Source organism: Camponotus vicinus, unplaced genomic scaffold, assembly GCF_025532165.1.
Source record: "Camponotus vicinus isolate PSW18456_S1 unplaced genomic scaffold, iyCamVici1.0 SCAF_8, whole genome shotgun sequence".
NCBI lineage: Eukaryota > Metazoa > Arthropoda > Insecta > Hymenoptera > Formicidae > Camponotus > Camponotus vicinus.
Genome location: NW_028141980.1, coordinates 17,835,962 through 17,851,317, shown reverse-complemented (window position 1 = coordinate 17,851,317; position 15,356 = coordinate 17,835,962). Strand labels below are relative to the sequence as shown.

At 31.9% G+C, this 15,356-nt stretch overlaps 1 protein-coding gene across 6 annotated transcripts in view; it reads right to left on the bottom strand.

The window, feature by feature from the left end:
* Positions 1 to 11,367: 11,367 nt before the first annotated feature.
* LOC145976455 (kinesin-like protein KIF13A) overlaps positions 11,368 to 15,356 on the bottom strand; it is a 31,013-nt gene continuing 27,024 nt past the window's right edge. For 5 of the 6 annotated variants that reach the window (XM_083107560.1, XM_083107558.1, XM_083107561.1 and 2 more), the window contains 6 exons: positions 14,907 to 15,240; positions 14,567 to 14,823; positions 14,227 to 14,410; positions 13,799 to 13,999; positions 13,534 to 13,710; positions 11,368 to 13,450 (listed from right to left, as the gene is read on the bottom strand). In XM_083107560.1, coding sequence (XP_082963686.1) covers positions 13,359 to 13,450; positions 13,534 to 13,710; positions 13,799 to 13,999; positions 14,227 to 14,410; positions 14,567 to 14,823; positions 14,907 to 15,240 — 1,245 coding nt within the window. In that variant the 3' untranslated portion in view covers positions 11,368 to 13,358. The remainder of the gene's footprint in view (positions 13,451 to 13,533; positions 13,711 to 13,798; positions 14,000 to 14,226; positions 14,411 to 14,566; positions 14,824 to 14,906; positions 15,241 to 15,356) is intronic. The other variant, XM_083107559.1, reaches the window with a different exon arrangement.

Sequence of the window (15,356 nt, the reverse complement as noted above, 5' to 3'; positions counted from 1 at the left end):
ACTTTTTTCGCTTTTTAGTACACCGGAGAAATAAAGAGTATAATTATATATTAACTGAAACCCTTGTTTCAATTGTGATTTCATACATATACAAGTATTTTTCTACTCATGCAAAATTTTATTATATTAATTTGCATGTGAAGAAACTCATTTTATATCATTGTGCATATCTAATGTACGAAAGCAGCGAATCTTTCGTAGACGAAACTTGAATGCAAACGACCGAGTACATTGAACGAATGAGTAAGCATCGGACTTTTTGGTGCGCGCGCGCGATTATGATTCGTCATTCTCCTTTTCTCCGAATCTTCTTCTTTCCGATTTAATCCATTTGACTTTTATATTTTTTTATTTATGGTAATCATGATTTTTCAATTTTCTCTTTGTTTATCTCTTACAGTTTTATCAATAATTATCATTTCAAATTCATTTTTATTGCTTTATTCATATTTTTCTTCCATGAATCAAAAATTTTTCATTCTTTCATTCTAAAAAGACGTATATGATTATCATAAAATATTTTTCAAAATACAAAAGATGTAAACAAAATGTAAACAAAATTATAATTCTATTTTAATTTTTTTTCTCAAAAAGAAGAAGAGAAAAATACCTACATCAGGAAAGGATCTTGATGCACAAAATCTTATTTTTATTTTAAAAAGAGATATTTTTTTATTTTTATAATAGTGTATATGTTCATATGGATAAAGTGATGTCATCAAGAATTTAGATTTTATATTTGTATTAATTAACTCATTTAGTGTTTACGACCGGTTACGTAGGCTTGACTCATAATCCTGTTTGATATTTCGCGAATTCGCCAATTTTAATAAAATTTTACATACGTAAATTTTGTTTGTTTGTTTAATAATTTTTATATGAGAAAAATTCTCTTGATTTTGAAATCAATTTATTTTCTTGAAAAATGCATTTATATAGAAACGTATTCGATAAGCTAATATCAATTATCATACGTTATTGTACGTGACGATAAGAGTATAAATTATTTATTTTGCCTGCTTTCATGAATTTATTCCATAAAATGGATATATACGTGTGTGTGTGTGTGTATGTGCAGAATTTTTATATATATAAATCTAAAAAATTCTTATTTTATATGTATATACAATTTTTTATTCTGTACTGATTTTTCTAATACTTAATAGAATTCTATTGGCACAAACATATATAAATATGTACCGATTTAAATTATACCAAAATTTTATATATATACAAATGCACTATTATGTTCATTCAAAATAGTCATCCATCTATTATTAAAGTAAATACTAAAAAATAATTAGACAAAATATATTTATATTTTGTCTAATTATTTTTAATAATATAAATCTATTGTAAAGAGAGTTAAAGGCAATTTCTTTCTAAGCTAGTCCTCAGGACAATGCCTCCAGGGAAAGATATATCGACAAAGACATCAGTTCGAGACGATCGCATCCCATGCCGCACCCAAAAATAATATTCCGTTGATTTTTCATTAACTTTTTCCTTTTATTAAGATGCGTACACTAATCCTAATCGTTTATCAATCTAGCCGACTCATCCGACCCTTTCAGTTCTTCTTAGCTTTTTTTGGTTCATCTGGTCAAGGACATAGTCGCGTCGCGTAGATTGATTCAATTATTTTAAAATCTTTATTTTCAATTATTTTAAAATCTTTATTATAACACTAACAACTAAATTTTTTAACAAATTTAAAAATTAATTATTAAATTTTAAAATCCTCTGAATAATTATTCGTAGGATTCATCCGAATGTAAGCCGGAAATTTTTTAGATCTGTTTATATAAAGATAGATATCTACCTCTTCTTCGAAGAAATATGAAGAATAACATTAGATAGATTATATACAAGCTGCAGGCTGCAGAAATTAACCATTGCAAACTATTAATGAAAGCTATTCATTCTGTACATTTGAGTGATTCATCAACACGCGGTTCTTCGTAGATGAACGAACACTCGAAGATATCATCCACCGTAAAATCATCTCAAGAGATCATTTCTTTCATAAAGATTTATATTATTCAACTGTAAATTCATCAGATGTGTGCTTGTGCGGAAAAATTTTGCAACATTACAAATTTCGAAGAATAGATTGCTCCCTTAGATTTGCATTTGTATCTCAGCTAAACTGGAAACGAGACTGGCAACGAATAAGTGATATACTCTTTTGATAATTTTGCAATCCATGCTTCTTGGACAACATGTGCGTAGAAACATGATGATGGAAAATTTCCAACTTAATTTCAGGGTTGATTGATATCTTTTCTGCTTTTTCATTACACGGAAGTGCCAAATACTCGTTGAACGAAATATTAAAGAATGCTTTCCTTTTATTCCAACGATGAGTCAGCGATGGTCATCCAGCAATTCTAGATTGATAAAGATCTTGCAAAAAAAAATCTTTTCTTTGCTTTTCTTCTAGAATGAATTCTTCTCTAAAATGTATCATTATACAACTAGAGAAAAGAAACACGATATGATACAAAGTTATGGAAATTAACAACAGTCCTGATTATATTATGATAGCTCCCGAAAGCATGCGTCGATTTCGTAAACTCGGAACCAGTTATGCAAATTGGAAAAAGACAAAATCTTGTTGTCTAACAATAAGACGTAGTTTCGTGAGAAACCAATATTTCAGGAATCTCTCGTTATCGCTCGTGTTATCATTTAATTTCCATGCGTACAATGTATCGCTTCTTACATTATTAACATTCAGATTCGCGCTCTCGAACTGCAAAAATCAATCATTCCAATGCGAAAATCGTAATTATGCGCAAGGTTGATGCACGATGCATCGTATTTCCCTTTCCCGTTTGATTCACATGCGGCACGATGGACCGCCCGAAAGGTCATCTCGTACCGACGCCGGATGAATTTGCGACACTGATCTCTTACAGCTGATTATTTTGCACTATCTTTCTATTAGACGAGAGATAATTCTCTTTATTAATTCCGCCACCGGCGGTGTTTAAATATCCGCAACTTTGTATTTGCGTAATCTCAGATCGTGAAGTGAATCATTCAAAAGACTTGGCGGATTAAACGTGTAGACGTTCTATTAAATGGAAACTTACATTAATCGACAACATGCCCTCAATATTCGCAGAATGCGAAGATTCTAACGAGTTTAAAACTAAGAATGGAATTAACCATCTCTGACTCAAATTGCAAATTATGTTGAGAGAGAAAGAGAGAAACAGCAATGATTGCGAATTATCGATTATGAAATATGGATTATCAAAATATGGATTATATTAATTAAACAAAAATATAAATATTATATTGCTTCTCTTGTTCGAATCATCGAGCATACAATGTTTACACAAACATATGAATTTTGAATAATCGCATTTCCGCACATGCACTTCCTTCCACCAATGTTGTCACGTAAACTCGCGCTTGTAGTTACTTGTCTCGCAAATTTATACAGTTGAATGACGGAAGTCGAAATAACATTGCCCGTTGTACAACTAGGAAATTAATGTTTCCTACGATATTCAATGTAACGATCTATTGTGAATTCCGCGCAGGAAGATCAGTGCTTTCCTCTGAAAATAATCTCTGTAGAAATAGTTAAAAGAATCTTTCCGTCTTTGCAAAAATCATCTCCTTGAAAATGCATAGCCATGAATATTTAGGACGTAATAGATTGCAATCGGACTTTCCTTTTATGTTCCAATTTTCTCCTATCTTATTTAACGACATAAAGAAAAAAATTGTGTCAAAAAAAGAAAAGAAAAACGTGACAGAGTCGATTTCACGATTTTGTCGCAATTATCGTTGTTACGTTTGTCACGTCTTTTTAATTCCAATTCCACGCTTCTTTTCACGAAAATTATTGCAATTGCTAATACACTTGGTTCGTGGATCTGTTTTGCAAGGTTTTGTTTTGTATAAAATATTTAAAAAATTTTTTTTTCATTACGTCGGATATTTTTATTGGAAACTTCGTAATTCAAATATTGTGCGCAAATATTGTTCTCGTCTATCGATAAAAATATCCTCGGCGAAACACGTCCTATTTATATAAGCGGAATCGCATATCGATTATTCCGTACTCTACGCGATATCTGAACACAACATTAATTTTGTAAGAAAAAAGGAAACGCAGCGTGACGCTCTAGTATAAAGTTCCGATGTTTAAACGTTTTTTCCTTCATATTTCCACGTATATATAAACGTGAGTGTTGATTGCGGTTGACGTGAAAGCTTCGACGAAATATGTATTACGCGTTTCGGTTAAACTTGAAAAGATATAATTTTTGCTGTGAAATTAATAGTCACGCGTAACTATTTATTCGATAAATTTGTAGAATTGTTTAAAAATGAAAAAGGACTTTTAATGAATCTCTTCTCGCGTGTTTGCTCACAAAGAAATTGTACTCGCGAATCGAACAACGATCGATTTGCATTCACGCACAATCGTATTCGTGCGTCCATTGATGCACATGTGCTAGAAAAATTGGACGCTTCATTATTATTATTATTATTGTTTATTTTATGACGAGATATTGTTCTTTCTTCGTTGCTACGTATTTCTTCATTAATTATTAAATAAAGGTAAGAAATATTAATTTTGTCGAAGAACATTAATAAAGAAGAGATTAAATGAAGAAAAAAAATGATTGAAACAATGACTGTTTCATAGTCTTAAAAAGTCTAAGAGACATTATTGTGGTACGCATCTGCATTTACAGGGGATAAAGCGTGCGCGTCCTTTTGTTCATCTTTATACGGTTCGTTGCACATTATCGGCGCTACGAAAAGAAGCTGGCGCTATGTATTTATACATTATAGCAAGTATATTATGTATACTTCATCTCCGCGACGACAAGAGCAGACGATCTGCTGACCATGGATGGGTTCACTGATCCCATCGTCTTCGAAGTATAAGCTCTTTCATCGCATCGCGGCTTCGAGATGCGAAATATGTGCTCGTTTGTGTTGAAAAAAAATTAGCAAGAAAGAAAAGGGAGAGAGAGAAAAGACGGGGAATTGAGGAGAGAAGGCAACTCTTGAAATCTCTCTTACACCCGAGGGAGAACATGGCCATGATGTGAAAGCAAAAGAGGAGCATGCGTTACATTCGAGTATATTTCGTGCACTGCTGAATGTCAATGCTTGAGACGATTCTCAAAAGATAAATCAATTTTTCTCCTTTCCACATGAGAAAATTGAATTATTTAAACATAATATCTCAACAAGTGTTGTGAAACAACATCAGCTGCAACGGTATGGATTTTAGAACTTTAATAATGATTTAATAATTATTTAGAACTTTAATAATTATTTTTATCTTAATTATTATTTTTCCACATATATGTTGTCAAACAAAAAATTTTGGATAGGATAATTTTTGAGCCGGTTATAATCGAAGAATTAGATGAAAACAAACGCTAAATTATTACAGGTAATTGTAAATAAATTGACGCTTGCAATGTTCAGTGACAGTCGGTGAAGTATAGTTACAAGCGTCTATCTACCTCCTCTTTGAGGCAAATAACGTCAGTCAGGGCCACCAAAGAGGTATATTAATTGCAGACATCTCTCATCGATAAGTCGCTCTTCGGCTATGAGAAAAACGCACGAGTGCATTCGCTCGCTTCTGTTTGCGATAGACTACGAGATGAGGACTGCTCCCCCTCCTTGTGTCGCGTTTCCGAGGACAAAAAGGACCTTGAAAAATTCTTCAACTAGAGTCACCGACATTCCCACAGGAGTCATCCCATTATATTTAAATTAGATGAATATAATATGCATTTCTCTCTTCGGAGTCTCTGCGTGGGAGTATATCCGTGATATACATATACACGCGCGCGCACACAGAGAATAAAATGTTTTTTTTTTTTTTTTCCGACGCCAATATATAGCTTGATTTTACATATAGTCCGTCGAAAAAAAATGTATGTGATATACAAATTTTTATGCGATATTTGAAAGGAGGGATTCGAGTTGCGCTTAAAGAATACATGATTTCTGCTAAAGTCCTTTATTATCACACGTATCGAAACGTACAGCGAAGCGTAAAATGCAGAAAATATATAATAACAATAATAATAATAATAATAAGAATACTAATAATAATAATAATAATAATAATAATAATAATAATAATAATAATAATAATAATAATAATAATAATAATAATAGAGTAAATAGATTTATGAATCGAACATTTACTAAAATTAATCGTGTTAAACGCGTACGTTTTTCATTATATATAACTTAATCACGCAATTAATTATATGTAATCAGTTAATCAGTTGAATCGGCAACATTCAGTAATCCACAAATTTATATTTATATCTTATTACGAATATCACTTTGTTCTAAAAAGGTAATTTTACTTTATATCGTTCATCGATAATTCAATGCAATGAAAGAATAGCCCTCTCTCTATTTGTAATTATTCTTAAATTATTCTTAAATAATAAAATGTAAATAAAAAATTTTAATGATTCGATTTCTATTAAAATTAATTAAATATGTTCAATTTCTAGACATTATAATTAAATAATTATACCTCGATTTTTGACAAAAATAAACCAGGTAGATTGTTATTGAATTTGAGCAGCAAGATTCAATCGGCCAAATTCATACATACATACCTACGTAGACACTCAAACACACACGCACACACACACACTTTTTTTAGAACATTAAATTATATTTTTATTATATTCATAAAAATTAAAATGTACACACCTTATTGTTTAAGACATACTTGTCTTAGCTGTATCGCGCTATGTATATTATTTAACAAGATATAGATACTCTTCTGAGACGCGAAACGAGCTTATGAAATGAATATACGATTTTTTTTTTTTCATAGATGACAAAATTCTGAAGAAAGGGGTGATACAGTGTTCAGCTTACCTCGATATATATTATAATATTATTGACTGCTTATAAAATAATACTATTACACGGTAATCATCCCTTGATTTTACGACACAGTTCTAGTGTATTCCTCGTTAATAATAATTATTAGCTCTTAGATAGTCTACGAGATCGAAAAGTACATTTTTGCTTTTGCGGCAAAGAATGGTAATCGCTTAAGTAAGAATGCTTGCTGCAACTATAAAAAGGATGAGTAGCTTTCATTTCAATTACAAGAAATTACATGGAATATATTCGCTAGTTATAGTTTCTTTATTTTGCTTTTATCTTGTTCGCGTAGCGTGTTGAAGCGGGTATGTCTCTAATGAGTATGACTGTATCGTATATGCATGCATCCGTGATGTATAACACATGAAAATTGTGCGAGTGATATATCTTTTGATGCCCGTGGACGCACGTTGCCCTAACCGAATCGCAAACCTAACTTCTAATCATAAGATTATAGAGAAATATCTCGAAATACAACTAATATTACGCACTTTAATTTGAGCCAAAGAAAGAGTCAAAGAAAATGGGATTTTGTATGAAATATCTACGAGATCCATCTCTTCAGATTAATTCAAATAACGATTTCAAACACTCCCATACCACAATTGCTTATTAATTTCGTGAGTCAAATTTAAAATTTAAAATAAACGCATTCAACGTATAGTGAATGCATTTATTCGTTTTAATTTTTAAAAGATATTAGAGTAAACAAAAATTAAAATTTTTAGCAAACAAAAATTGAGGAATATTCTCTGTATAATACGAGCTACTTAATTGCCGATTAAGTAACTATACGAAAATGTTTTTTGCGCATTCATCACATGATGATCTGCTTATTATGATAGAAAGAATACGATATTATAATGCGAAAAATACACAATGTAAAAATTAACATAGGATCAAATTTCAATAGACTCTCCTGTACACTTGTACTTTATCCAACTTAATATTAGAATTCTATAAATGCATCTCAATTTTTGAAGCGTATACAAAAGATGGATCGCGATTAGAATATTCCATGCAAACATTCAGAGAAGTAAACATTAAATATTATGCCAGAATACGTGTACTATACACCCACACAAGTGCATAGAGATACTTGCTAGTTCAATCGCTATCTATCTTTTTTAAATATTGAAACTTTGATTGTGCTGAATCAATAGCACTATCGATTTGAATTACTATGCAAAATAAATGTCTTTTAAATCACTTATATATATATATATATATATATATATATATATATATATATATAAGTTGATTGGAATTATATTTTGGTATTATAAGAAATTTTTACATCGATATATGATGTCTTAAAATTATTGGTGCGCTATTTATAATGTATGCATAGAAGTTGATTCTTGCGATTACTTATGGACTGTGTGTAATCTCGAAAAAATAATATTTTACATTATATCGTAATACCACCATTCGACAATTTAACTAATTATTAATTGATACATAGTTTCTTTTCCAATTATACAATAAATTCAAGCTGTTTGAAACTTTCTAAATCTATTCTAATTTGTAAACAATATAACGTAACGATGCAACGTAAATTGTTTAACATACCATTATCTACCGAATGAAAATGTTAAAATAATAAGTTATAATTAAAATAATAATTTATGTAGAAAAGGGGAGGGAGCAGAAGCTACAGGAGCCTGTAAGAAGTAAATAATAAGCATAATGAGCATTGAATTTGGATGTTATATGAATCACATTATTACGACATTGACAGTCAATATCCTACAAGTTGTTCTCGTATAGTTTGGAGCTTTATATAACACTCCATTCAAGTGTGTATAATCGCTGAACCGGCTAAATACCATTTTTTTTCTTCGTTTTTAAACGCACAATGCAAAAATAGGCTTTCCTATTACCGGTTATCTACAACCAGACGACACAGCATCCTATCGATCTACAAAGAGAATTTCCGAAATCCTTATTATCTAGTTATCAACTGTATCATTCATTATTTCCGGCAGAAGAGGCTCTACACTTATAGCGTAAAATCGCCGATCGACTGAAACTATTTATTACACACTTTGAAATACTTACGTCGCCAAACCATTTCTCTGCCATCATCGTTGCATAATACTTAGCAAAGTAGACAGAAAAAAAGATTCGGTCGATTCGGAGATTTTCGAGATTTTATGTGTTGTATCCATTTGACCCACGCGATAGCGCACAACATTGATATTTTATTTCGATTGATTAAAGAGAAAGAGAGATATTGCATGTGCATGTAGGTATATGTCAAATGTTTTACTTGATGTAAAATATTAGGATCAACGAATCGAAATGTAAATATCTCTATGACTGAATGGATCTATTTGATGAGTGATTTAATTTGATTTTCTGGAAAGGTATGACTTCGTGAATAGAGGATTTTATATGATGCACATACACGAGAGAAAACATGGATCAAACGGATTCGGCACAAAAACGTGGCGTCTCTAGCAAGTGATTTTTTTTTTTAATTTTCTCAGCTGTGAAAGAGATAGCCATGTTTGATATCACGATTTGTGTGATAATCGTATGTAACTACATCAAGTCGAACGCGCGCGAGTGTCGTGGACCTAACATATATGTATAGTGCCGCTTTGATAAATCTATTTAATGCGATTAGAATAACTGAGAAGAAGAGATATATGAAGCAAATATACACACTGCTAATTTTCCTTATGTTACCGTGATAACCGATAAACGTAACGAATTAAGATGTGTTTCGTCACTTTCTTCGTACACATATTCTCTTTGTTATTTTCCCGTTATATATATATATATGCTTCTCTTCTCTTTTTTTCTTTTTTTTTCTTATACATTACATTAAAATATAACACCAATCTCGAGACTTATGTTGTACATATACATGTGTGTAGATTTTACATTAATATGATCGCGTCCGAACAGTCTCACTGTGAAAACTGGTTTACAGAAGAGTTCCGAATTCAAGATTACGCACTCTTGCACTTTTTCGCTTAATTGACAATATTTAAGCGCAGCCGCTTGACAAACGCGATCGATAAGACGCTTCGAGAAAAATTTGAATCACTAAAGAAGTAAAGATAGAATTAATATTGTAGTTTCTTGCTACACATGAAATGTAAAACGTATAATATGTATACATTTAATACATATATAACGCGACAAATAATATAAAACACATAAAATATTTATTAGTAGGTAGAAATATGTTTTGAGAAAAATTTTTAATATAATTTATATAAAGTAACTTTATGTCAAATCAATCATTATCAATCACAAAAATAAGATCGTCCTCGCTGTCGTCTTATCGGCTTACGATCCTTAAATTTGTCCGATGTGCTTCATGCTTTTTTTTATATATTTTGTTTTCTCTTACATAGAAAATCACGATCGAAAATTAAATTGCTCGAGCTGTAATCTTCATGATTTACCTAATTAATCGGCAGCGTAATTAATCGCGTTCGAGAGCGTTTTGATATTTCGCGTTATTTTAACAGGGTGTCTGCTCAAATCTTGTAAAAAAATTCCTTGATCCTCCAGATATTTTCAAAATGCCAGCTTTTTCTAAAAATTTAATTTTTTTAAATAAAATTTTCACAATTTCAATTTTTAAAATAACATTTTGTTAAGACATTGAATATATAAACAGAAATACATATATTTGTAATCTATTTTAAATATATAATTCAGAACTTGGCTTACAATATAAGAGCAAATTTTTTAAAAAAATTGTATCCCAATAAAATTTCATCCCAGTAAAATTCCTTGATTTTTCAAGTACAAAAGAAATCTCTGACAATTCCGATTAAGCTTTTCATATTTTTTCCAGGGAGTAGACACCCTATTTAAAGAGAAGAGAATCACGAAAATGAGCGCATAATTCGATACGTGTAATATTTTAGCACGAGGATAAAAAAAATCGAGGAAAAGCAGCGTAAATAGCAAAACATCGGTTAATTTCACAGCCATAGTTAGGAGACTCGATTTTGATCATGTGGACCCTCCTGTGCGATTCTTTGGAACTTGGACCGTGAACGCGTGTCATTTGCAGAGCGATCGCGTTTGATAATGTCAAACTCGGAAATCTTCCAGAGGTAAAATCGCGCGATTGGTCGAAAATATTATATTCTAGAATCATATTTAGGGTACAAAGTATAGCGTGAACAATTATTTTTAGATTATAACGGTAAAAATGGACATTGTCTTATTGCGGGATGGAATAGGCTGTGTAAGCTCTGTCAATGCTAGATGCTCCACTGCAATTTTCCGAACGATTTTTCTGATAACATAATGTGATAATCATTTAACGTTAACCTCCTATAAGGCCACGATTTAAAAAAAAAATCTTAGTCTTCCTTGACTATTGTTGAGATGTACTGTTTTTCCAATTTCCATTTAATTTATATATTTTTTCGCATTTTTTCTTTCTCCTTAGGTATATGTATATATATGTGTGTGTATGTATTGTGAGATAAAACAACTTTATTTTTTTGCTATGTTTATAAAGAATTAAAAGACATATAATTCAATAGTTTTTGTTATGTGTAAAATACAGTGAAAATCGTACATGACTTTATTAGAGATTTTACGTCGCACTATCTTTCAAGTAGAGAGAGAAGAAACAAAGTTTATTTTGCAAGTGATATACGAATTTCAATGCGTTTAAAACAATGTAAATGTCGATTGCGATATAATAATGCAAAAACGTATAATCGAGAACGTATAATCAAAACAAAGAATTTATTAACATTATTGCATGCCGGGCAAGCATCATTCTGACATGTGGAGTCTTATAATTTGTGTTTCTTCCTCAACAATCTCGATTACCAAAAATGGACAGATGCCTTGCAAGGTTACAATGTTTCCTTCTCGTGGAGGTAATTGTCATTTATATAAAAACGGTGCAATTGCCTGTCACGTTAAGGAAACACTGTGCCGCACGTGGCGATTATTATTATATTCAATAAATATTACATACAGCAATATATATTCATTATTGATAATATAAGTATTGTTCTAATTGGACAGAGGAGTTGTTTTCACAATTTGGGCAAATGTTACCGAGTAACCTTAAGTCGTTAAGTGCTTATTTTTTATCTTTTTCTTCGTATTCCTTTTTTACGACACAATCTATTCCATGAATTAAGAGGGAAATCTAACAATTCTCATCATTTTGGGTCGTGATTATGTGTAGTAGCTTTTGGAATAAAGATAAATTTAATTTCTCAAAATGGGAATAACTGTTACTTGATAATGCGCGAATCATGTTAAAGAGAAATATGAAATGTGTATAGATTATTTGCTAATGTTTATGTTGCCATGTCCGTAGACGTAAAGTGAGACGTCGGCAACCCAGACGTTCATCAAAAAATCGAATGAATATATAGCTATGCAATTAATACAATAAAGCAAGCTCATTTATCTATATATATATATATATATTATATAGTTTTTCTACTACCTAAACCTAATATTGCGACTCGACGTTGACAACTTGGACGTTGTATCTTTGGACATTTGCAACTTGTCTCTTAAATCAATTAACTACGGCATTTAAGGATCAGTTTGCAATTTCCAAAAATGCAATATGCATTTAGAATGTATAAATTAACGTGTGTCATATTCGTGTAATAGGGTAACGGTGAGAAGAGATGTATGTTACAATAAAAAGGAACTTAACATACATAATCGCGCTAAAAAAATACAATATATGAAACAATTGTATACATATAAAATCTTTAAATAATCTACACAACGCGGTAAAATATATGTAAAGTGTCTTTTGACATTTTCGTCGTTTCATTGGGCACTTCTCCAAAAGTGTGTAATTACCATGAGGTAATTTTGGAAAGTGTATAATCCAATGATGATGTATGAAAAAGCCAATATTTAAATCGATTTATTATTATCGTATCCATCGCGTCAACACGGACCGATTTCATAAATGCAAAATATGTGTACTGTTACATGGAATATGTACATGAAATTGTAATCGTCACATATCTCGGATTGACATACACAGAGTAAAAGAAAAGATGTCACATTGACTTTTGATTCCTTTAAAATGTACAATTAAATCGCACACAATTATGCTCTTTCCTCTCGCGTGAAACAAATGCTTCCAGTCGTGATTAAAATTGTGGAATGCTCATAAATGAATAAACATTGCTGACTTTCGATACATAACGACAATGTATCGATCACCATCTTCTCGAAAGTAGATACACCACTTACGCAGCATGATCCGAGTCGAAAACAACCCACTTCGTGTATGGGTTATAACACATTAATGACCTAATATTTCAAGTATTACTTTGAGAATAATCAATAGCTGCCCTATAAATGTCTAAAGGACTGAAACATTGCTGCTACACATATCATAGGCATGCAGCAATTAGGATACTTATGTAGTGGCTTTTACCAACATGAAGTAATGTCGAAGCTGTACGATTCGTTTATTTGCCGCGTGAAAAAGAACGTAGTGTACCTGCTGTAGAGAGGCCTTCTCCTCGACTACGACTTCGGTGCAAGGAATGTAAGCCTTCCCCTATAAGAGAGACAATATTTTCTTAATAAATATCGCTTGAATAGTGACGTACTTATGTCATAAAATATTTAACGCAAAGTTACCCTTGCTAACGCTCCTGCGCATTAACGCGGATGGTGCTGGTACAGGTTCCTGCTTGGTGTAGCTTCTAAGCGCTCGTCCCCGTCTATCTTGAATTAACTTATCCACTTTAACAAATATACCACATTTTGGCCTACAGGTAAAGTATCTATGACCATTAACAGCACCATCATTCTTGCCTGAAACATTATAGAAGACATACCTTATATAATCTGTGGTTGAAAAGTAATAAAGTTATTATAAGAAAATTATATATATTATTAGCACCAGTTGGAGCGTCAAGTTCAACTCCTATCCAAGTTCCAGATGCAAATTCTGTGGGGCCAACATATGCTATGACTCCGGAATAACTGTAAGGACGAACCAAAACTGATTCACCAACAATGACCCAGTCTGGTAAAAGAGTTTCCACTCGAGTTAAATCGTGTCTTGAACCAAAAGCCGAACTTTTGTCGCTTACATCATCTGCTGTAAAAAAATTTTTTGAAAAGTTACAAAAATATATATAAAGCTCTTAAATAAATGCTCTATAATCAAGATCTAATAAGAGAAAAGTTGCGCGCATACGGTAATGCACATTTGCAATTCAAAATTCAAAATATAAAAACTCGAGAAATCTCTCAGACAGAAATGAATTGAAATTGCGATCTTAATTCGAGTAATTTTCGAAAAATAAAAATTGTTTGAATTAGTACCATCGATTCTCTCCGAAGAACTATTGTCGCCGTTTTCATATGGCATATTAGATTGTAGCGTTTGTTCCAAACGTGCTGCAGCCTTACTCTCGGAAAGTTGTGGACGGACCATAGGAAACGAAGCTCTATGCTGTGAACTGGTAGGCCTTCCTGTACCGCTACAAGTCTTTTTTCTTCGCACGACCTGAAAGAATCGAAATGAAATTAAGAAATTATTATAAGTCTTTGAAAGTCCAAGAAAAATGCATTAATTATTTGAATGACACATTTGTGCACGCACACATTCTCTTTCTCTTTTAAAATCATTAATATTGTGTAATACAAAATATAAAATGCTCACTTTGCCAGGTGGCAGTTTGGTATGTACGACCGAGGTCCCCTCTGTAGGACTATCATCTCCCGAATTAGATGTCTGGCTGATTTCCATTACACTTTTCCTCCTATCGTCAAAAGTCTGATCATGCGTACTTTTCTTTCGAGTTTCGATATGAATCAAATTGCTATTAGTTTCACTTTCGCTCTTTGTAGAAGAAACTGGGCTATCGATGTCAGTATCCACATATGCTCCTGTCTCTTCCAAATTTTTTCTGGTATATTCTAAAAGGTAAAAAAAAAAATTACATATATAATACAGAAAACAATATATGGACGTTTGAAATAATCATCCCTCAACAACTAACCTTCTGTACAAGCGCTCTGTGAGATATCCAAGTTATCCAATGCAGAGTTTACTTCGCCCAGGTATTCCTCGGGCGTTTCTTCAACGAGGGAACTATCCATTTTCTCGGGTTTTTTGTTATCGATAGGATTACGATACTCGAGATCCGGAGTCTCATCAACGCTGATGGATTTAATGGAAATGGAATCTTCTGACGTTAAGTTTGTCGTGGAGACAGCCTGAGAACCGTAACCGCTACTACTCATACTTGGCGTGTTGATTTTGGTCGATTGTAATTCAACCAAAGAATCCAGTGTGCGTGAAGAAGTTAACGGCTTTGCCGGTTTTGGTGGAGCCTGAACGCAATTACATAATTTCGATAGTATTATATACTTGGATATTTTATCATTCATAATAGCTGACTCTGCTAATAAATCAACAAATTGACATAATAATATACAGTATAATTTAT